At 36.4% G+C, this 21,732-nt stretch overlaps 4 protein-coding genes across 7 annotated transcripts in view; 1 reads left to right on the top strand and 3 right to left on the bottom strand.

Annotated features, from left to right (window-relative positions):
* Positions 1–1,988: 1,988 nt before the first annotated feature.
* Positions 1,989–2,570, bottom strand: LOC116176229 (dual specificity protein phosphatase 19). Its single transcript, XM_031494711.1, has one exon. The coding sequence runs from the start codon at positions 2,568–2,570 to the stop codon at positions 1,989–1,991; it is 582 nt and encodes a 193-aa protein (XP_031350571.1).
* A 2-nt stretch (positions 2,571–2,572) lies between these two features.
* On the bottom strand, positions 2,573–4,052 carry LOC116177238 (serine-arginine protein 55-like). Its single transcript, XM_031496157.1, has 2 exons — positions 3,893–4,052; positions 2,573–3,707 (listed from the first exon to the last, which is right to left on the bottom strand). The coding sequence occupies exon 2, from the start codon at positions 3,493–3,495 to the stop codon at positions 2,704–2,706; it is 792 nt and encodes a 263-aa protein (XP_031352017.1). The 5' UTR covers positions 3,496–3,707; positions 3,893–4,052; the 3' UTR covers positions 2,573–2,703.
* Positions 4,053–9,441: 5,389 nt separating this feature from the next.
* Positions 9,442–10,536, bottom strand: LOC116177239 (tRNA pseudouridine synthase-like 1). Its single transcript, XM_031496158.1, has 5 exons — positions 10,455–10,536; positions 10,273–10,407; positions 9,935–10,225; positions 9,630–9,888; positions 9,442–9,565 (listed from the first exon to the last, which is right to left on the bottom strand). Exons 1-5 carry the CDS (start codon positions 10,499–10,501, stop codon positions 9,545–9,547), a joined length of 753 nt encoding a protein of 250 aa, XP_031352018.1. The 5' UTR covers positions 10,502–10,536; the 3' UTR covers positions 9,442–9,544.
* Positions 10,537–16,853: 6,317 nt separating this feature from the next.
* The window catches only part of LOC116177237 (dentin sialophosphoprotein), a 234,778-nt gene continuing 229,899 nt past the window's right edge, over positions 16,854–21,732 (top strand). For 3 of the 4 annotated variants that reach the window (XM_031496152.1, XM_031496151.1, XM_031496150.1), the window contains exon 1: positions 16,855–17,133. In XM_031496152.1, the coding sequence (XP_031352012.1) occupies positions 17,096–17,133 (38 nt within the window). In that variant the 5' untranslated portion in view covers positions 16,855–17,095. Of the gene's footprint in view, positions 17,134–21,732 lie in introns of all 4 variants that reach the window. The other variant, XM_031496154.1, reaches the window with a different exon arrangement.

Here is a 21,732-nt window from a genome sequence, read left to right as displayed (position 1 = left end):
CGAATCGTACTTTTTCGATTAAACTTTTCAATCACAGGTTATGGCCTAAAAACCATTTCGAAAGAAAATTCAAAGGGCAGCTGTCACTTTTGATCTAGAAGCCCAATCTTGGAACTGTTTGAAATTATGGAATCTACAGGCCATATTCTATAAGAAAATGATTTTTTCCGGTCGATTTGAGACAATTTTTTTGGGGCCTCAAAAAAAGGCAGTGTACCTTCCTTTTTTACCAAAAATCGACTACACCAAAATGTCTCGGGAAAACACTTTTTCTTAATTATTAATTTTGGTGCGTAGAATCCAAAACGATTCGTACTTTTTCGATTAGACTTTTCAATCAAAAGATATAGACTAAAAACCAATTTCAGAAGAAAATTCAAAGGGCTGTAACTTTTGATCTAGTAGCCCAATCTTGGAACTGTTCGAAAGTATGGAATCTACAGGCCATTTCCTTAAAGGGCAGTTGATAATGTGCAATTTCATGTAGGATTTGTAGAGCAATTGTACTTCAATAATCGACTACACCAAAATTTCTCGAGAAAACACTTTTTCTTATTAATTTTGGTGCGTAGAATTCAAAACGATTCGTTCTTTTTCGTATAGACTTCTCAATGAAAAGTTATGGACTAAAACCAATTTCGAAAGAAAATTCAAAGGGCTGTAACTTTTGATCTAGTAGCCCAATCTTGGAACTGTTTGAAATTATGGAATCTACAGGCCATATTCTATAAGAAAATGTTTTTTTCCGGTCGATCTGAGACAATTTTTTCTTGGAGCCTCAAAAAAAGGCAGTGATTAACCTTCCATTTTTTCCAAAAATCGACTACACCCAAATTTCTCGGGAAAACACTTTTTCTTATTAATTTTGGTGCGTAGAATCCAAAACGATTCGTACTTTTTCGATTAGACTTCTCAATCAAAAGTTATGGACTAAAAACCAATTTCGAAAGAAAATTCAAAGGGCTGTAACTTTTGATCTAGTAGCCCAATCTTAGAACTGTTTGAAATTATGGAATCTACAGGCTATATTCTATAAGAAAATGTTTTTTCCGGTCGATCTGAGACAATTTTTTTTGGGGCCTCAAAAAAAGGCAGTGTACAACCTTCCTTTTTTACCAAAAATCACTAGGTACACCAAAATTTCTCGGGAAAACACTTTTTCTAATTAATTTTGGTTCGTAGAATTCAAAACGATTCGTTCTTTTTCGATTAGACTTCTCAATGAAAAGTTATGGACTAAAAACCAATTTCGAAAGACAATTCAAAGGGCTGTAACTTCTGATCTAGTAGCCCAATCTTGGAACTGTTTGAAATTATGGAATCTACAGGCCATATTCTATAAGAAAATGTTTTTTTTCCGGTCGATCTGAGACAATTTTTTTGGGGGCCTCATAAAAAGGCAGTGTATAACCTTCCATTTTACCAAAAATCGACTACACCAAAATTTCTCGGGGAAACTGCACACGGACAAACAGCAATGACAAAATTATAAACGATCTCGAGCTAAAGTGCTTCAAGCCCTTTTCCCAAAAGTGCTTTGTGCTTGGAAAAGTGAAGTCCTTTCTGGGCTTCAAGCCCTCAAATTGTGTACAAGCCTTGTCCTAAAGTGCTTGAAGTTCAAAGCTCTTTTTGAAGTAATTTGTAATTTCAAGTCTTTCTGATGACCAGTAGTAATTTGTGCTTGAGTATCGAAGCACATTGACTAAGGGCTTTGTGCTTAGAGCTTCAAGCCCTTTCAGTAAGGGCTTTGCCCAGCTCTGCATCAGGGTATATACTTATGACTTCATTATTAGGTTAAAATCTTGCATCAATAGATGCTCCCCTCACCTATTCACCTACCTGGTGGAGGCACTAAAACTTTATGATGTATCCATGTGAGATGTGATCCAATAAGAGCTTAGGTACTCGATGAAGCTATGAAAATATGGTTTCTAATAAATTTATTTCCAAAGGAAAACTGTACAACCATTACCTCTAATACAAAAAACTCAAAAATACATTTCTGTAAATTCTAAACCTTTCAATTGATTTTCAAATCCGCAATTGGGTTTAATACAAGATCTCTTACTTTTAACAAACTTAAACGCGTCTTCGTAAGATAACTTTTCAGTGACCATCAAGTAACCAATAACAATAGAGGATGATCGCGAAACACCAGCGGCACAGTGTACCAACACATTTTCTTTCAATTTAACGGCATTACTAATAAAATAGTAGCATTGATGTTGCAAAATGTCCAGAATATTAGTCTCTGGCAAATCCAGGCACTTGACAAACCTGTGATTGACTGCAAATGAGAAGGGCTTCACACCAAGGCTAAGAACATGCTTTATATTATACTTGGTGACCACCTCCAGTTCGGAGCAATCTTGAGATCCCAAGTAAATGTTTTCGGTAATTCGCGAAGGGATATCATCAGGCTTGGTGTCGATCACATAACCGACAGTGCTTTCGATTTCTGTATTCTGCCCGCGACTCTCCAGAAATGATCGACCGTCCGGATATCTTACGACAGAGCTTACATTTTTTAAACCAATTTTGGCATTTTGCAATTGTTGCGAAAAGTCCATTATAAATCAATCAATTATTTATTACCAAGTACAATTGAAAATACAACTTCAGGTATGCTACTTCGTCAAGTGATTACAAAAAAATAACTCAAAATCTTACAAAATAAGTCACTTTAGTCCGTTAACTTCTTAATTAATCCGCAGATCGACTTCTCGACTTGCTTTTACTCACGGAACGCGATCGAGAACGAGACTTCTCACGTGACGGCGACCTCTTCTCGTTCCTTGGGGACTGGGAGTCTGAACGTTCGACCGATTTCTCTCTGGAATCCGAGCGGGAATTTCCACGGGAGGCGGAGCGCGATCGTGACTTGCTACCGTGACCATTCACCGGCGATCTGGAACGGCTACGTGAGCGAGAACCACTCTTGGAACGGCTACTTGAGGAGTGTTTGCGCGAACGTTTATCTTGTACCACCTTGATTTTGCGGCCGTTCAAGTCGGTATCGTCCAATTTTTCGATGGCATTTTTCATGTCAGAGTAACTGGCAAATTCGACAACGCCTTGGTTGCGATGCTCTTTGTGTGCGTCTGCGTATGTAACTTCGCCGGCTTGTCGCATGTAATCTTTCAAGTCCTGCCAACTGACGCGCGAGGAGAGATTTTCAATGATAACTCTGTAGTTCGTCCGAGCTGGAGGCCCGTAACGTTCGTGGGAGCGGTGATCACTGCGCATAGACCACTGATCGCGACCTCTCGGGGTCCCCCTTGCACGTTCAACAGTCACACGCTCCCCTAAAAGTTTTTTACCATTTAATTCATAAACTGCATCGTCTGCATCACGATAATCATCAAATTCAACAAAACCGTATCCGTTCTTAATCAGAACGTCACGCATGCGACCATAGCTTTTAAAGAAACGCTCCAGATCCCGCTCCGTCGTTCTGTAAGGTAACCCTCCTACATACACACGTGAACCTACCATGTTTGCAAGCAAAATTAGTCGAGCCGCTCTTTAAACGTGTCCCGATCGTCCTTAGAATATGCCACTTCGCAGAGGTAGAGACCTTGAGCTGGTACCGTTTTAATTTTTGAATTCCAGGAATGATGTGATGGAATTTCAAGCATAAATTTTATGTCTTTAGGAGTCACAATACCTTTTGCTACAGCAATCAGTGAAGCCACGGTACGCCGGACCTATACAAATAAGAATCTCAATTATCGTATTACACAAAATACCTTTTTATCGGGAAATAATTTACTGAACGGAAGCCATTACGCTTTGGTTCCCTCCAAGTCCACCCGGTCGCTTTTAGGTTAAGACACGCGTGTACCAACAATTAACAATATTTATACACAAAAATAATAAACAGTATAATTACGTTTTGTCAGGAGACTGCCGAATACAATTCCTTGCTTTTAAAGTAGGAAATAATCACGTAGAACAATGGGAAGAATTGTAGCAGCACGTAAAAGTTACAGAAAAAGGAAGTGGCACGCAGTGTTGCCACGATCTACTTTATAATAACGATCTACCTTCGGTGCCAGGTGGATATCAAACAGAAATTTCGGAAATAATAAACCGCACGCAAGTATTTCACTGCTGATAACATGGGAATAGCAAAATAAATCAAAATTTCAAGATTGTCGTGACGTGTGTAATCTGACAACAATGCGCATTACACTTCAATTATTGCAATTAAATATCCTAGTTATCCTAATTACGTGTGGTCAATACCTTTTAATATCATTAATGGGGCTTGGTATTTATGTTAGAAATTCTCTTGCAAGAGCAATGTTAATGTAATGGTGTTTGTATTACGCAATGGCAAATTCCATCCCGCATTGCTCCATGCGAAAGCCCAAAGGCGCATGCTTGACGAGCTCTAATGCATTCAATTTTCGCGCTTTTTTTCTTAGTACTTTCCCGTTAGAAAGAGGTATTGCCAATTTCTCTCAGGTTCTCAACAAATTTCCCTAAATTTCTCCCCTTCAATCCTAAAATATCTTAAGGTCCACTCAAACCGACGCGGAAACGGGGATATGCAAAACCATGAAACGATATGATGGGGGTTCGCACACATATCTCGAATAGTGTAGACGTGAGGGCGAGTAGTCACGAGATAAACAATGCAAGCAGTAGGTACGAGTTACTAACTCGAGATGATCACAATTTTAAAATTATTTTCGAACAGGGGTAGTTTTCTTCCCCCCCAAAAAACCTTGACACAGGGTCAACATTGTAGTAGAGATTAAGGAATCGAAATTTTTGTACAAATCGGTGCTGTTTGGCAAAATTGGGCGGTATCGCCGTGTCCATGATTGGATTTTTTTATTCAAGAAATATTATCTGCTGCATGAAATGGGACTCATTGTAAAGGAACGCAGCAGCTTCCTTGGAATATTCCAGATTTTGCTGCGTCTGATTTTTATCTTTTTCAAGTCCCTCTGCGACTTTTTTGAGCGTCAAAGGAAACCTTTTTCTTTATTACGTAGGGTACGGGAGAAAATCAAAATCAAGATGAGTAAAAAATTGTTTTCAAATTCTTTCGTATTTTTCCGTAACGTCGAAAGATAGTTATTTTGTTCAAATTCCCACGTGTTTAAATTAGCGCGTCGGTATTCGGCACCTGTGAACCTTTCGTGAAGATAAGGCGGCCGTGTTTTCCAAAATGCAGCAAATTAATCAGTCTCTAATGTCGTCGGTCGCGAATAGTGTCGTTCTCGCTTACTTTTTCGTAAAATTTTCGAATGTAGTGGTTAATTATCGCGTCGTTCTTTCGTATTACCATCAAAATTCAGGTAGAAGATCGGTTTTTGGAACCCATGCTGCGCAATGGAACTAAAGGTACAGTTTTTTTTAACTATAAATGGGTTGTGGTGATTGATTTTTTTAATACCATTTTTGAGTATACTTGCTCCCATACAATTTTGCGTAATAATCTGCATTTCGAATATAAATAAAAATGTCCCAAAATTACGTGGCAACTTTGCAGTAAAGGTCATTTGAATCCAAATCTAAATTTTTATGCAAATTGACGCTAGTTGGCAAAATTATACACGATATCACCTAGTTTTAGCTTCAACGAAATCCGATTTATTCATTTCAAAAATATTTCTGGTGCATATTGGGACTAATTGTGAAGGAACACGCGTCCTTGGACTATCCCAGTTTTTGCTGTACATTTTTATCGTCTCCAAGTCCATCGGCTCCTTTTTTTGAGTCAAAGGAAAAATTTTTTTAGTAGTGGATAAAATCAAAACCAAGAATAAAGATGAGTAAAAAAAGCCCCTATATCAAACGTCTTCAAATTTTAATTCGCTCGTATTTTTCCGTAACTATTTTTGTCAGATTTCGCACACGTGTTTAAATTAGAGCGTCGATATTCGGCACCTGCGAACCGTTCATGAAGATAAGACGGGAGTGTTTTCCAAAATGCAGTAAATTAATCAGTCTCTTAATGTCGTCGGTCGCGAATAGTGTCGTTCTCGCTTACTTTTTCGTAAAATTTTCGAATGCAGTGGTTAATTATCGCGTCGTTTTTTCGTATTAATATCAAAATTCGGGTGGAAGATCATTTTTGGAACCCATGCTGCGCAGTGGAACTAAAGGTACAGTTTTTTTTAACTGATGGGTTGTGGTGATTGATTTTTTTAATACCATTTTTAGTATACTTGCTCCCATACAATTTTGCGTAATAATCAGCATTTCGAATATAAGTAAACATGTCCCAAAATTACGTGGCAACATCTGGCTATCAGTATGACTGGAACTGGTCAGATAAAAATGAGTCATTGGAAAATACTCTCTTAAATTATTATTTATACAGGACTTCTGTATGTTGATTAAAGATCAAAAATTGCAAAAACTAAACATCTGCGCCCCTAAAAAACCAAAAGCGACCCCCGACAAAGGATTAACTTTGCAGTAAAGGTCATTTAAATCAAAATCTAAATTTTTATGCAAATTTATGCTAGTTGGCAAAATTATACACGGTATCGCCATGTTTTAGCTTCAACGACTAGACTAAAAAATCCGATTTGAAAAATATTTCTGGTTCATATTGGGACCAATTATGAAGGAACACGCGTCCTTGGACTATCCCAGTCTTTGATGTACATTGTTATCGTGTCCATCGGCTCCTTTTTTTGAGCCAAGTCAAAGGGAAAATTTGTTTAGTAGTGGACAAAATCAAAACCAAGAATAAAGATGAGTAAAAAACTGCCTCTATATCAAACGTTTTCAAATTTTAATTCGCTCGTATTTATCCGTAATTAATTTGGTCAGATTTCGCACATGTGTTTTAAATTAGCGCGTCCACCTGTTCCTGAAGATAAGGCGGACGTGTTTTTCAAAATGCAATAAATTAATCACTCTCTTAATGTCGTCGGTCGCGAATAGTGTCGTTCTCGTTGACTTTTTCGTAAAATTTTGGCATGTGATGATTAATAATCGCGTCGTTTCTTGTGTCGCCATCAAAATTGGAGTGGAAGATCGTTTTTGCAACTCACGCAGCACAATGGAACTAAAGGTACATTTTTTTTTAACTATAAATGGATTGCATTTCATGTGCTAATTGATGTTTTTAAACCATTTTAAGGATACTGATCAATTTTGCGTAATTAATCTGCATTTCGAATATAAGTACATCTGGTTCAAAATGACGTAGAAACATCCGATTGGAACGCTGGTCAGATAAGAATGAGTAATTGGAAAATACTCTTTTAAATTACCTATAATGCATATGACTGTTGTAATTTGTAATTTTGATTAAAAATTACAAAAACTAAACATCTAATAAGGGACTGTGAAACGTCATTTTTAATTTATTTACTTAATGTTAAATCCTTGAGAGGGTGAAAACGTGCGCAACGATGGAAACTTCCAGCTTGAGTTTTTTTTGGGTAAACCAGGAATTCGTTTGTTGCTAACTGTATTTAAATCAGGGAACTTTAGGGCAGTAGAGATAAGGCAATTGGGGCTGCACCAACATGTAATTGACCCCTTGGAAAATTAACCTTCTGTGATGAGTTCTAAAATGTGCAACATGTCACAATCTTAAAGGGATAAAGCTAAACGCTTTGGGATATCGTTAAACCTTCCAAAAGTCCCTTTACGACATTAATACAACAAAATCTATGTAGGCAGTAAATTCTTTAGAGGTCAAAGATCTTAACGGTAGGAAGCCATGGGTTTAGTCTCTCTGAGATAAAAAAGATCTGGAATTCTTGCCATTCAATTCAGGAAACTTTAAAACCGTTAAAAAATTGCGGAATTTTTAATTTTTTATAAAAATGCCTTCAACCGTAGATTATACCACCTTTTTGGGGTTCAAATATTTTGCTTTAGATTAAGGATCCCCTAGAAATCCTAAATTCATTGATGGTAAAATTTAACCTCCATACGAGAACATTATCTTTGTCAGAACTCTCTTAGTGCTAGGGATGTTTAAAAGAAAAACATAAATAATAGTATATTAAGATACAAGTGTATAATCAAGTCTTTAAAGCACGCGCAACGAGTTTAAGGGCACGACGCAAAGCGGAGTGCCTTTAACGTTGCAAGTGCTTTAAAGACGAATTATACACGTGTATCTTATAGTATTTTTTATTATACCTGCAGTATAATTTAAAAATAGGAAATACAATGAAGTCATATTGACGTTATACTCGAATACATGTCTAATTAAGTGGGCTGGGTGTTCGTAATTTCACGATTGCCATGGAAATGTCACTTGACGTTTGCTTAAAAAATCATCGTCTTTGTGAATTAAATGATTTCCGTTGAAAAAGATAATACACCGTCCATTAAATCGATTGTTGTAAAATCTAAACAAACGTTGGTAGGTGTAAAATCCAACTCCAGTAAAGCCTATTATAAAGAATATGAAAAGTTGTTTCCATGGATGAATAGGAAGTTACTTACGAATAGAGCCTTAAATGCATCCATAATGCTGGCATATATGAAGGAAATGTCAAAGGTATTTAAATCTTCTATATTTTGGTGCATTCATTCAAAACTTTAAAGCAATGCTGCGATTAAAAAGTGGAACAGATTTGGAAGCATACCCTAAATTACGCGCGTTTGTGAAAGCTTCAACCAAAGGATAGGTACAAAAGCCAAAGAAATGTTCTGCATTTACAGAAAGCGACCTAAGAGGATTTTTTATTTCATCCAGATGACAGTTTCAAAAGTCATACTTGAAGTATCGTTACTTAGCAACTTTAAAGCACGTGTGTTTTAAAGGCCCTTTTTCGCACGCATTTGAGTGTTTAAAACGGAGATTGTGATTCAGGTATAATAAAAAAGTTTTTTTACGCGAGTTTTCGCTGAAAAATGCAGTTTTTTGTTTTTTTCAGCTTTCAATTTTGGCGTCGGACACTTTTTGCACATTTTCACTCGCGAATAGATCGAAAAATACTAACTTTCAGTCAAAACTTTATATGTAGAACAAAAGTTGCTTAGAATTAGTCTATTCCTTCTCGGACCTTCAAGGAAACATTTTTTACCCAAAATCTTCCTGAAACCTCCATTTTCATGCCTACTTTCTGTCAGGAAATTTGAGTTTCCATGACAGGGGCAGAGCAGACTACGTTTCCTGCCGCTTTTCACTTTACTGACCGCACCTGTCACTTTACCGGCCGCACCGTCACTTTACCGGCCGCATTTTTGACATTTCCAAATGTCTATAATGACTCCTGTCATCACTGACAGATTGACATTAATCAAAAGTTCTATATAAAAATTATAATTTTGTATTAAAAGACGATTTCGGGTAAAATTTAATACAAAACTCGTCAGTAAAATGTCATTACCTGACTCGGAAATTAAAGTACTCGGCCCCGAAGGGCCCTCGCACTTCAATATTTCCTCACCAGTCATTTTCCTAACTATTATCCTCGAGAAAGGGAAAAAGTAGCCCAAAATTACAAAAACAACGCACTACTGTACGTGAAAAAAAAATGCGCCTAACGACACGCAACCCACACTGCTACTGTGCTGTGCTTATCTTACCAGCAAGGGGCGGACTATGTCAGGCCATTGAATGGTCAGGCTAAACAATAATAAGGGAGCTTAATAAGTAATTTCTGTGGCACCTCACCCCATTTTCACCTTACCTGCTTGTGCAAAAATCCACTCCCTTTTAAAGTTATCTCGTACGCTTTGTAATTTTCCCTATTTGCACTAACACAGTAAGGCCACGCATACGATTCTGACCAAAACGGTCTCGTTTCCAAAACTTCACACTTCTCCATAACTTTTCTCGTGATCAAATCGGGCGCCTTACTCGCTTTATGCATGAACGATCGAAAATCGTGATGGCCAACGAATAGTCGAGTTGCTTCCTTTAATTTTTCAAAATTGAATTCGCTAGAACTGAGTTTTCTGTTAGAATTAAATCTGTGCAATCTTGACGAGGCACCTTATATATATTGAGCGGTCGAATTCTTGTAGGGGTAAATGCTGTGTTATCATTGTTGTGTTATCTTTAATCACGACCAGCCTGTAGAGGTATGTGCGTGAAATGGCTTTGTGTCGACAGTGGAAGTCATCGGGAACTAAATAAGTTGATAGCACTCTGATTGGTATTTCGTTTTTCATAAAATGTTGGTTTAAACGAGCCGAAATATACGAAGGTTCATAAGGCATTTCTCCTTCCCTTTGCAAGTCGACGTGCATGGTGTTATGTAGTGCGTGAACACCTGCATCCGTTCTGAAATAAGGTGGTAAACTGAGAGATCGTTAGCGGTAGAGTACAACCTGCTCGATAGTACAACACATGGATCGTTGACAGGGTGTAGTCTCTTCAAACCAAACTCAATCTGTCCCTGAACGGTTAGGAAATCATTTGCCCTTCCCTCTGCTTCTGCGACACCAACTTGTCGCTGAAGACCTCTATAAATGCACTTGTAACTTGGAGAGCAAACGAAATGTGTACAAACCTAAAGAGTGTGCCAATGTATGATACGTTTAGTAAATACCTACGCATTGCACACCGTGTTTTGATATTTTGAAGTGAGGTTATGAAACGTTCAAACTGGGTCTAAAGTTCTGACATTTGAACTACAGAGAGCAGTGGCGTCTCTGCTGATGTAAAGTGGATTCGTCACATAATTTTTCCCGCCAAATTTTAAGGGTTGTCAATTTCACATTAACTGACAATTACAAGGTGAATACGTTGCCTATGTCAAGGATGAAATTACCTTAATTAAAACAACAAACCCCTGAAATTATGATTAAATTTTCATGTCTTATATTAAACCAGTAGGTATGTCAGTTACTTAAAAAACTATTTGGGGCGATTTTTTAATGTAGCTAAGCTATCATGATACGCATCCCACCAAATTTTACCTGACTTATAAAGACGACAAATATAATAAGCTTTCGTTAATAGCATTTATTAATGTTAACACGTATAATTAATTTATAATTAATAATTATCTTCAGAACTAAAGTTTTTTCCCCATTTTTGTACTGCATTTCCTAACGTTGGGGAGTTAATATTGTAACATAAATTTAATTACGTGATTTATTTATGTAAACTTATTATTATTCATCACTTACTTGTAGGTACCCATAAACTGATTTAAACATTGATTTACCAATTTCGCCGAAAAAACGGCAAAACACTGCCTTGTGGTCAAAGTTTTAATTCAGTAGCAACAAAAAATTTAATTTTGCACATAAGTGAAGATACATTCCAATATTAGCACGTACAATTTACGTTAAAAATTCGTATTTTTCAAAAATTCTAACCAGAAGCAGAATATTCCTTAAGCATTTGAAACACGCCTCTTAAATTAATTATAAGGTTCACCGAAAAGCTTCGTTACTGAACAAAAATCTGTTTTGTATTTCTTAGTGTCCTCCAACTTTTTAAATTATAAAACACCATCCAAATCCTTCCTAGTGAAATTTCCAGAACTGTTGAGAGCCTACCAAAACGGCCCACAATGTTCCGTTGGCACTTAGAATACGAAAAGGTGTCGTGATTTGTTTATTATGAGATATTTTAGTCAAAATTTTAACTTTTTACAAGAAAAACTCTTTGAGTTTCTAAGTGGCAAAAGTAAAAATCCCCATATTTTTCTTATTATACGTCTCCAATTCAAACCTCTTGAGGAGCGTTGGAATTGTGATTATAACTGAAAATTTTGACCAAGAAACGTCTCAAAATTTCCTGTAGCACTGGAATATAAAAAAACTTTCTTCATTTTTAACGCTTTTTGCAAATTTATTTGTAAAAAGGTAGCTTTTAATCTCACATTGACCTGCTGGGTGGGTGACTGGTTGGCAGCAAATCTATATACAAGGTGAGTTTTTTTCGATGGGGAGCTCGTGAACTGCAAGAGATACAAAGTCGCAAAGAATTGCAGAATTTTATGTAGATTTAGTTTCCCAATTACAGTTTTTTCTAACTGTACAAATAACGAAGTTTATGACCGAAAAACAGAAAAATGTCACTTTCGAAAATTTTCTGGCGTTATTTACAAAATTGCAAAAATTCGTTTTTCACTTTTAACTTTAATTATTTGAAAATTATGTCTTCTAAACTGGTCGCACTTCTAGAATGTGTTAATAATACGTAATTAGAGAAAACTGGAAAAGGAGGACTAATTTTAATGAGGGTGGTAATTAGGGGGTTGCTGGCGCTAATTTTTTCGCTCAAAAAGTACCGATCTACCTTATTTTCATCATAACTCACTTAACTTTTATGCTAAAGTTTGTTTTTAAAAAAAGAAGAAAGGTTTTTTTAAACACTATAAAGAATATTCCACAAGTTTTTCTCCAAAAATGCATAGTTTTGCACTTATTTGACTGTGAAATTCTCTAATTTAGCGTTTGACGAACAAGAGGTAATCTTTAACAAGCCAAAACTGGGTTCGTATTGGTCATACATCAATTATTTAAAAAACCATTTTCTTTGTTTTTATAAAAGCTACGATTTTGTTCTCTACGGTTTTTTTATAAAATGCATACTTTTCGAGTTTTTCGCAAATAACCAATTAAAAACATTGATCTTTTCTATGAAAAACTCATACCTACTTTCGGTCGCGAATAACTGGAGAAGTATTTAACTTCCCAAAAAACTGTATAGAACACTTTTTGCTTAAGATTAATTCTTCTATCTATTTCTGTATAAAAATTACAATAAAAAATTACCACCCCTGAGGTGGGGTGGTAACCACCCCCAGGGAGAAAGCGCCCTTTGGCATGATATAGATTTTGATCCTTAGGCTATTCCCTACCTACTGTCAAAAGTTAATCGATTCATTTTGAAAAAATTGCCAGGGCAAAACCTTCATTTCCTCGACTAAGTACCCTTCTATATTTTTGGGAATGTACTAAAGGACTTTTTGACAATCCAATTCCAGATTATAGTTTTCTTTCCGTAATAAACTTATGGGGTACACCTGATTCCGGCCTTTTCGTATTTCAAGACCAACGGAACACTTAACGCCATTTTTTGGTACAACTTTTGAGTTCCGATAGCTGTTCGGGCCTTCTTGTGGAGGGTCGGTGTTTCGACTACAGTTTTGTTGCGGGGATTTGTTAAACACCTATAGGATTTGTAATTTAAAGAAGATAATACATTTTCATGTTGTTTGCCTTCAAAAAATCAGTAAAACTTTCTTTAAAAAATTTAAATCGAGCTATTGTGTGGGAAGATATACTTAAACAAAACAAAAATTAGCAACGTGGCGGCCATTTTTAATTATGGCGATCAAATGACCCTGATCTGGACAACGTGGCCGATTTTTTTAAGCTCCTATAGGTGTTTAATAAGAATCCTCTCAAAAACTCAGGGGGCATACAACTGCACACGTCACATGAGGGAGCTGCCGCACTGTTTAATCGAAGAATAATTTTATTAGGAGATGGATATCGGAGCTCTAAATGCTCAAGGAATATTAGGGATTGTTTCTGGTTACAATTTTTGGCTTTGAGTTCCAGATAGTATCTCAAGTTTTGGAAAATGGCTAATGGTAATAAGTAAAGCTGCGAATATATGCAAAATTTTGGTTGTACTCGTATGGATTTTGTGCATTTTCGATTTGCAATATTTTGAAGCGATTAAACCCAATTTATTTCTTTGCATTTACATTATAAATCTGCATATTTTGCGTATTTTAAAATGTATAGTTAAATTTTTGCTAGATTTAATCGATTTTAATTTGAATTTTTAACACATTCTTGCGGATTTTCTAACGGACATGATCATGAAACATAGCCAGAAGGAAGATTTATTGATTTAATTGTGGTTTAATTTCTTCATTTTCAAACTATTTCCTTTTTCTCTACGGCGTTGATGGGTGATAATGTGGAAGGTTTGGAAATTGGTCCCAATATTTTGTCGGCCCTTTCTAATGCACCTATCACTTAGTTCTGTTGATGTAGAGAGAAATGTTTCTGCTTAGTCCTTATAAATTATTTCGTAGCGACAGGAGGCAATCATTTCTTGAGACTTAGAGAAACATACTAACGCTAGTGTCTATCGTGATTCCTTTTTTCTTGGAAATTATGCGAGATATACAATTTTGCATATACATCAAAACTGTTTGCATATTTTGCACTAATTTTCTAGATACATATGAGCAATATTTTACCATGTTTTCGTGCATACAATTCACAGCTCTTGTCTAAGGTTTTGGCTGAAAACTAATAATAAAAATAAAACTGTTAATTGTTGTTCTGTAGCCGATTTTGAGTTCGTGAATAATTTCGTATAGCCCATTTTTTAATTAAGGCGTGGGATAATACACTGTTAAGGGTTTTTAAGGCTTTAATGGTGGTTCTGTGGAAGAAATCTACCTACAGGTTTTTTTATAGGGGGGGGGGGTGAGTAGATTTATTCAAAACCCCGAGGTACGACCTGCGCAACTACAGCTGCATTGTCACGCAGCAAATTTCCACGTCTTTCCTTCTGAATATTCTGCCATAATTTGTGTTGGAGTGTCGGCATAATACGTGGGGTCGTTTTTAGGGGAACGTTTCGAAAGAAAAAAATTTTTCCCTATGTGATGGTTTTGTCCGTCTGTCTATCTGTTCCTCGTCTAACTCGAGAACGAATAGAGATGTTAAACCTTCGCCGATCGATTTCTATCAGTTGAAGGATCAGTGCTATTGAATATGGGCCGGATTAAAAGTCTGGTTTCCGAATGCGACCTGAATGGCATTCCCCTTCTGAAAATAGTATGCGATTCTTCGTATACTCGTTATATCCCCGGACTAAGCATACAAACAAAAGAATATACAGCAACAACAAAATTTTATTTTTCATTAACAACCTTAATATAGTATAAAAATATTCATTTGGTTTTTCCGTAAAATGGCCCTCAACAGCTGCTATAAGTTCGCCATTGTCCCTAAATTTGGTCCCTCTTCGTGTTTTTTTTAAGATTCGGGAACAAAAAATAGTTACTGGGTGCCAGGGACTATAAGGCCGACGTTCAATTTCTTCGAAACAAAATGAATCAGCTATGCCACTTTGACAGCCTTGGACTCGCTACTTGTAAATAGTAGCATACTACAGCTACCGCTATTTGTCTCAAAAAAAAACTTTGCTACTTTTTCGATACTTTCTTTTAAATGTAGCTCATTGCCACACAAAATGTAGCGCGCTAATTTCGCGCTACATCTTGTTTTGTTATTTCTTATTATACTAGAAATTACGAAATACGAGTAAACAAATATTTTATTTATTTACCTAGATGGCCTGTACATGCATTTTCCATTGCCATATTCGCGTTCAGTCACGACGTAATTTTGACCATCATTTAAAAATTAAAAGTAACGACGTTAATTGTGCTACTTTTCGCGCTACAACTACAAAAATTGTAACATGATACAGCTAAATATCACTACTTTTTTGAAGTAGCGCGCTACACCTCTCGCTACGCGAAAAAATTAGCAAGCAACAGGTGGCGCGTTACACTCCAAGGGTGGCTTTTGAAAGTCTGGACTTGCGTACTGGTTCATTGCCGTGGAGACATCTTGCGTTAGTTTTCCGCGTCTCTTCACTTTAATAACACATCTAAAGTGATGCATCCGGTTTACATAATAGTCTCCCACTACCGTGCTACTATAATTCATATAATCAATCAGCAAAATTCAATAAGACTCCCAAAAAATGCTTGTCATTATTTTTCCTGCGGAAGGGGCGACTTTAAAACTTCTTGGAGGAGTTTGGAGCCCTTAACATGCCACTACATCGACTCCTGTTTCGATTCAGGATCATAATGATGAACCCAGGTTTCATTTTCATTTCAAAACTCCTAGTGAAGCTGCTAATTGTCTTGCATCATGCAGTACCAACGGCGATCATCATCCAGTGATTCTTGAGTATGCCTAAACGATTTTGACCACTCGCAAATAGTTGACTTATAAGGGCAATCATCCCTGTATACAACGAACATTTGGTTAAGAACAATTTTTGGAGGTTTTCCTTGCTTTGAGGAATTTTATAACAGTTCTGATTCGATTGTATAATCATTTCGATGCATAAATCCAAAGCGCGATGACACAAACTGACAGATAATAAAATTATTAATGTCGCAATTGTTTTGTAAGTTGGCACACAGTCACCAAGGCATATGTGATTAAGACACTGTATAATGAAATATTGCATCAAAATAGTATGCGTTTTTTTTAGTCAATAAGAAGAATGCCTTCATAATCCCACAATATCATCTTTAACACGTTCCCAAATGATCCTGGATGATTCGGCGAAAAGGTGTGTCAGAAAGTCTTTCTCTTTTACGTCGATTCTGAACAAGGACGATGTTTTCGTCGTTCATCACATCCACCGTAACAGAATAAGACGGCGAATTTTCATGATACACCTTATCCAACCGATCTTTAATGTCTTGAGGAGTAACACCCTCTCGAGTAAGGAAACAGCTCCTTAGTGACAATTGTAAGAAAACTTATTGGCATAAAGTTCATGTTTTGTTCTTCCAAGGCTAATCAGACTTGAAGTGTCCTGTGGCTGGCTCTGAGGCCTAGAATTGTAGGCACTACCTTCGTAGCATCTAATAACGAAACGACGTTTCTGTCTTCTGTTAGTTGGCAGAAAATCATTGTATTTGAGCAATCGATTACTTTACGCACACAAACAGTGGCTTAGAATGTAATCGAAGCACACTAAGACGAATAATTAGTTCTTCTTTGTAGAAAAGACCAAGCTTCAGTAATGAGAAATGTGTGTTTCGAGTTCGTAGCACGCCACTGCATTTACAGGTAGTCAAGTGGAAGTGGACGAGATGCATGCGCGCTGGTGGGACCATATTACCTATGACGTTCTAGTTCGAAGTCACGTGACATCCCAGTAGTGGCTTGTTTATTTTGGGTTCTGTGAAGCTCAGCTGCTCTTCGCATTAAGAAGTAAACGTACTGTACACACGTATTATGTGTCGTTCGCGCTTCCTCGCTTTAAACTTGAAGGACCAATTTAGGTGGAAATAATGTATCTAATAATTAACAAATTCGTGCTAATTTAATAAAAGAAGTTGGTATTATTTTGTGAGTGCAGTTTATTGATAAACAAATCTGATTGTGTCATTTGTGGCTAGCAATTTTCTCGATGTTGGGGGTGCTGAAGCGACGTTGGAAGCCTAAAAGGTAATTCGTAGCAGAAAAGCCGATTTCGCTTAATATTGATCCAAACAAGCTGTTGTATCACCTCGTGGCCTACGCAGATTCTCAGCTGTTTCATTTTCGTCTCATAGGCGGCACTTCGTGAATTCGATCAAATTTGGGTCATATAAGAATTCATTCAAATTCGAACCTTCCCCGTCGCAGAGCGCGGAGTGCCCTATTGGGTTACATAAGAAAATGGTGCGTGGGTAAAAATTGTGCAATTCAATCCTGCTAAGTACACTCACACACACGGTAGTTTTAAAAGTCAATAACCGACAATTCTCCGAGACTGCAGAGTTACCTCACTCTATTTTCATCTCGATTTTGTAGCAGGAATGTACCCACTAAGACACTGATTTTTGTCTATTTCATTTCGATCTAATTCCAATGCTAAAAGTCGACATTGTCCACTTTTATACGATTCTAATCGTTTAGTACAGCCGTTTGGATTCGTTTTATTATTTATTGCTCCCCAATTCATTAGTCTTGGTAGATTGTCCAACATATTTCTTTGGAAAGTTGAAATAGTAATTAATTTGGCCATCCTCTTCTGTCTAAATCAACTCTGCTACAAATAACTAGATCTGGCATATCCATAGGGGTCTACGAAAGCCATGTCATGTACTTAATGGTAATTATGATTTTCGTGGACGCCTATGGATTACCATCGGTACTTAATTCTGATATACCTATACCTAAATTGACAATAACCAGGAATAATTAACCAATGCTGCAAACTGTAAATTATGTCTGTTCTACATAGGGCATTACCTACATTTCCTCAATTTAGGGTTAGGCTGGCCAGAATGTGAAGTTATACAACTCGCAGGACTACCCGGCGATAATCAATAAATTTTAGTTCCATTAATCAGTGGGTTATTCGGTTATTCGTGATTATCGGGGACTATGCCGGTTATTCGCTTCTACTGACCGATGATCATGCATCGGGGTTACTCACGAGGTTAATCACCTACTAGCGATTAATGATAGGTCGACTTCGAGGTTACCCGATTAATCAAAATCGAATAACCGGTTAACCCGATATTCACTGTTCGTTATTGATCCATCTTATAGTCGCAATTAATCGATTGGTGTGATGTACTACTAACTCGTTTACCTGAGCTGTTACCGGTACTCGGTTAAATACGGTCGAGTTTGCGATTAACCGACTAATCAAAATCGAATAACCGGTTAATCAGTTGTTCACTATTTATGGCCAGCGCTAATTAAACAGATTATGAAATGCCAATTGATAAATAATCAGATGGAAGACGCTTTTAGATAAATGTTGTATCCGTGTTTTCTGTATTTGAACTAGAAGCACATACCTCGACTACGTTCAATTTGCCTGCAATTCAGGGTTGGATAAAACCCGCTAATTTGGATCTTTAAAAATGACTTCTAATAAAATCAAGATTATAAATGTTATAGGCGATATTTGAGGGATGAATCATTTAAGAAAAACCTCCAGTTTGAAACTTATTTCCGAGATTATTTCTAAAGAAATAGAGCCTATTGGCTAAATTCTATTGATTAAGGGACTAGGGGATGATGTGTGCAGATTCAATATCAATCACAACCTCGATCACAACTTTTGTATACTTTGTGTCCAAACACCTCTAAGTAAATAGGATTTATCCAGCAATAGGTTTTGCATATTTCTTGTCAGCAATAAATATGCAAAAATGTGCATATGCATGATTTTAGTTAAGTTCAAATACTTTATGATTTATCCTCGGATTTATCTTGGGTTTTATTTAAGTGCTATATTTAAATATAATAATCGAGATAATAATACAGCTACATTTTGATGGTATCAACAGGTTCGACCTTAGTCTTCCACTTGTAGCTACTAACTAACCATAAGCAATAATCCGAGCAATAATCCATGCCACCTTCCTGTATGCAACTATGCAATATTATTCCATTGAACTCTCTAAGTCTAGGTTCACAGAACAGACAGGAAGTGTGACATAGAAAATAAGTATATTAATTTTGTATATTTTTGGGTTACCAGCACATCGCGAGCTTTATCGCAATCCAAAGAATGAGCTTTTCCCGGCACCTCATTTGTCTTTCGACTTTCAACTGCACTCAAGTTACTTAGTGCTATAGGCTCGGCTATAGGTCTTACACAAGATCATATTTTCTTGCCCTGGGGTTTGTGTGGATGGTCCCCTTCTAAATGCTAAAAGTGTTAAAGATTTTGGAGAAGGACTTAGAATCAAGGGGTACCTCCAGGACAAAAAGACAGATTCAACGTTCCTTTTCCTTCTTTTAGATGGAGATGGGGGGTATTGCAAGAACATTTTTTATGGAATCCAAAATTATAAAAGTACTCTAAATTTGTGGCCAGTGGCGCACTTTTACATAGGCAAGGGGGCACATTTTTTAATAGTACCCCGAGTAGTACCCACTTTTTAGCTTCCTAGCATGTGCTAGGTAGCTATTGCGATAGCCATTTTTTGAACATTTCAAAATTTCATCAAATGTCGACGTTTTAGACCATTTTAAGCAACTTTTAAAGAATAAAATTTTTTTCCGTCTGTATGTACGTACGTACGTTTGTTGGCAATTTTCTGAGAAAACGGCTCGACGGATTTTGTTGAAATTTTGTATATATGTTTTAGGCATACCGAACAGAAAAATAACGGGCCGGATTTTTGAAAAAAAAATTTTGGAGCGCCGTAACGGCATCGAACTTTTTTTTTCAAATAGCAACCTAAAATTTTTATTCTATTATTTGGAAGACCTTATTTTCCTGTGTACAACCTACAAAAAATTGGGCCGGGTTATATTATCAAAAAACGGAGAAAAAAATTGTCAAAGTCAAAAAATTGTGTTGCATATGTGCAAAACGCAACGATCTTGTTTATGAAGCAATTTAAACGAATATGTTGGCAATTTTTGGTTTCAGCTAGGAAGCTATTCTGTCAAGAATTTGACACCTGGTTTCTATTACATATTCTTCCTTTTGTGCTGCTATATCCAAAAAACTGTACTTTTTAATAATCATTAAAAACAATATACCCCCTTGAGCATGTAGAAATAAGCCACTGACGATGCCACAGACCACAAATTTAAATATATTATATATTGTTAGCGAGATTGTTAGCTAACTTTTGATAACTTTCGATATCATAAAAACCTTTTTTAAGTAAATATTTCCAAGATTTCGGAACAAAAATTCCACGCTGTATAGAAAATCTTCAAAACAAGGAAATTATACAGATCGAGATACAGATACTAAATGCTCCGCTGCATTTTTCTCAATTTTACTCCATCTTGTAAAATAAGGGGAGAAAGGAGGTTAAACATTGTCATCAGTAGAGTACAGGGTGTAACATTTAAGACCCCACGGATTCCTTAACAAAAAAGATATCGAAAAAAATGTACAATTACTGTCGCCATGTGTCTAAAATATTTCTGGACACCAGTATCAAACTAATTTTTTTTAAGGGAACACCCCATATTTAATTGAAGAATTGGAAAGTACTTGAATAGTATTTATTTTCTTATGTAACACATCCTTTCTCAAATTTAATTTTTCGAATTTTCGAATTTTTGTTCAGAGAAACTAAATCACGTCGGGGCGGCTAAGACCTCTTCCACTTTCAGATAATTTTTTTAGGTTCTTTATTGGAAAAAGGAAATTTGTGATCGAGTTTGTGATTGACCTTCGCCAAATGTCATTTTTTAAAGTATCTCACCTAAAATTATTCAACTTAATATCTAAAACTTGAAAATCATAATATTCCGTTAATATTCTTAAAGAAAACCCTCCAGAAAACCCATGATCTGATAAATGAGCACTCCAAATTTCACTTTCGTCGTAGCTTAAACCAACTACTTAAATAAAATAGGATAAGTAAGAGTTTTCTGTATTTTCTGTTTTTCAGAGAAAAAAATTGACGAGGCTTTTCCTTTCAATTTTCATTATGCCTGATCTCGTGCCTGATGAAAGAACCGTATAAATCGAAACAAATATTGCGCATTTTTTCAAAAAAAACATGGCGGATTGTAATTTTCCGAACTTGCAGGGTAGATACAAGGAGTTTTGGGGTTGTATCGATTGAATTTCTAAACTATGCCCTTATGAAACGGAAAATCAAGGCGTGCGTTTTTTTAAAAAATTCGCCACCCTGCTGTATACTTAACTAGTGATAATCGTCAACGACGTTAGAAAATGGATCTGAATTACAAATATTTTACAAATAATTTCTTACGAGATTACAAATAACGCGTTCCCACCCCTCGTGCCTGGGTGTATATCGTTGGTAAAATCCGAGGGCTTCTTAACCTCTATACATTTCCCTCGACATTTCCTTAGTTGTTTGCTCTTGCGGTTAACCAATATTTTCTCCCGTTTCCCATTTCTAATTGTAACTTTCCATACTTGTACCACAGATTAAAATACTCGGTGCTTGTACACAGAGATTCACATTCACTTAAAACGCTTAGGTACATCTCGGCTTACATACACGTATATAAGGAGAGTTTTTGCACTTCCCGTAGACAAATTGACTCGCAAATTGACTGGTCGCACTATATTCTTCCTTTCGTAATTTCAACAAGACTAAA

The sequence above is a fragment of the Photinus pyralis genome, unplaced genomic scaffold (genome assembly GCF_008802855.1).
Source record: "Photinus pyralis isolate 1611_PpyrPB1 unplaced genomic scaffold, Ppyr1.3 Ppyr1.4_LG7, whole genome shotgun sequence".
Taxonomy (NCBI): Eukaryota; Metazoa; Arthropoda; class Insecta; order Coleoptera; family Lampyridae; genus Photinus; species Photinus pyralis.
Note: the sequence above shows the minus strand (reverse complement) of the source record. Positions and strands in the feature narration are given on the sequence as shown.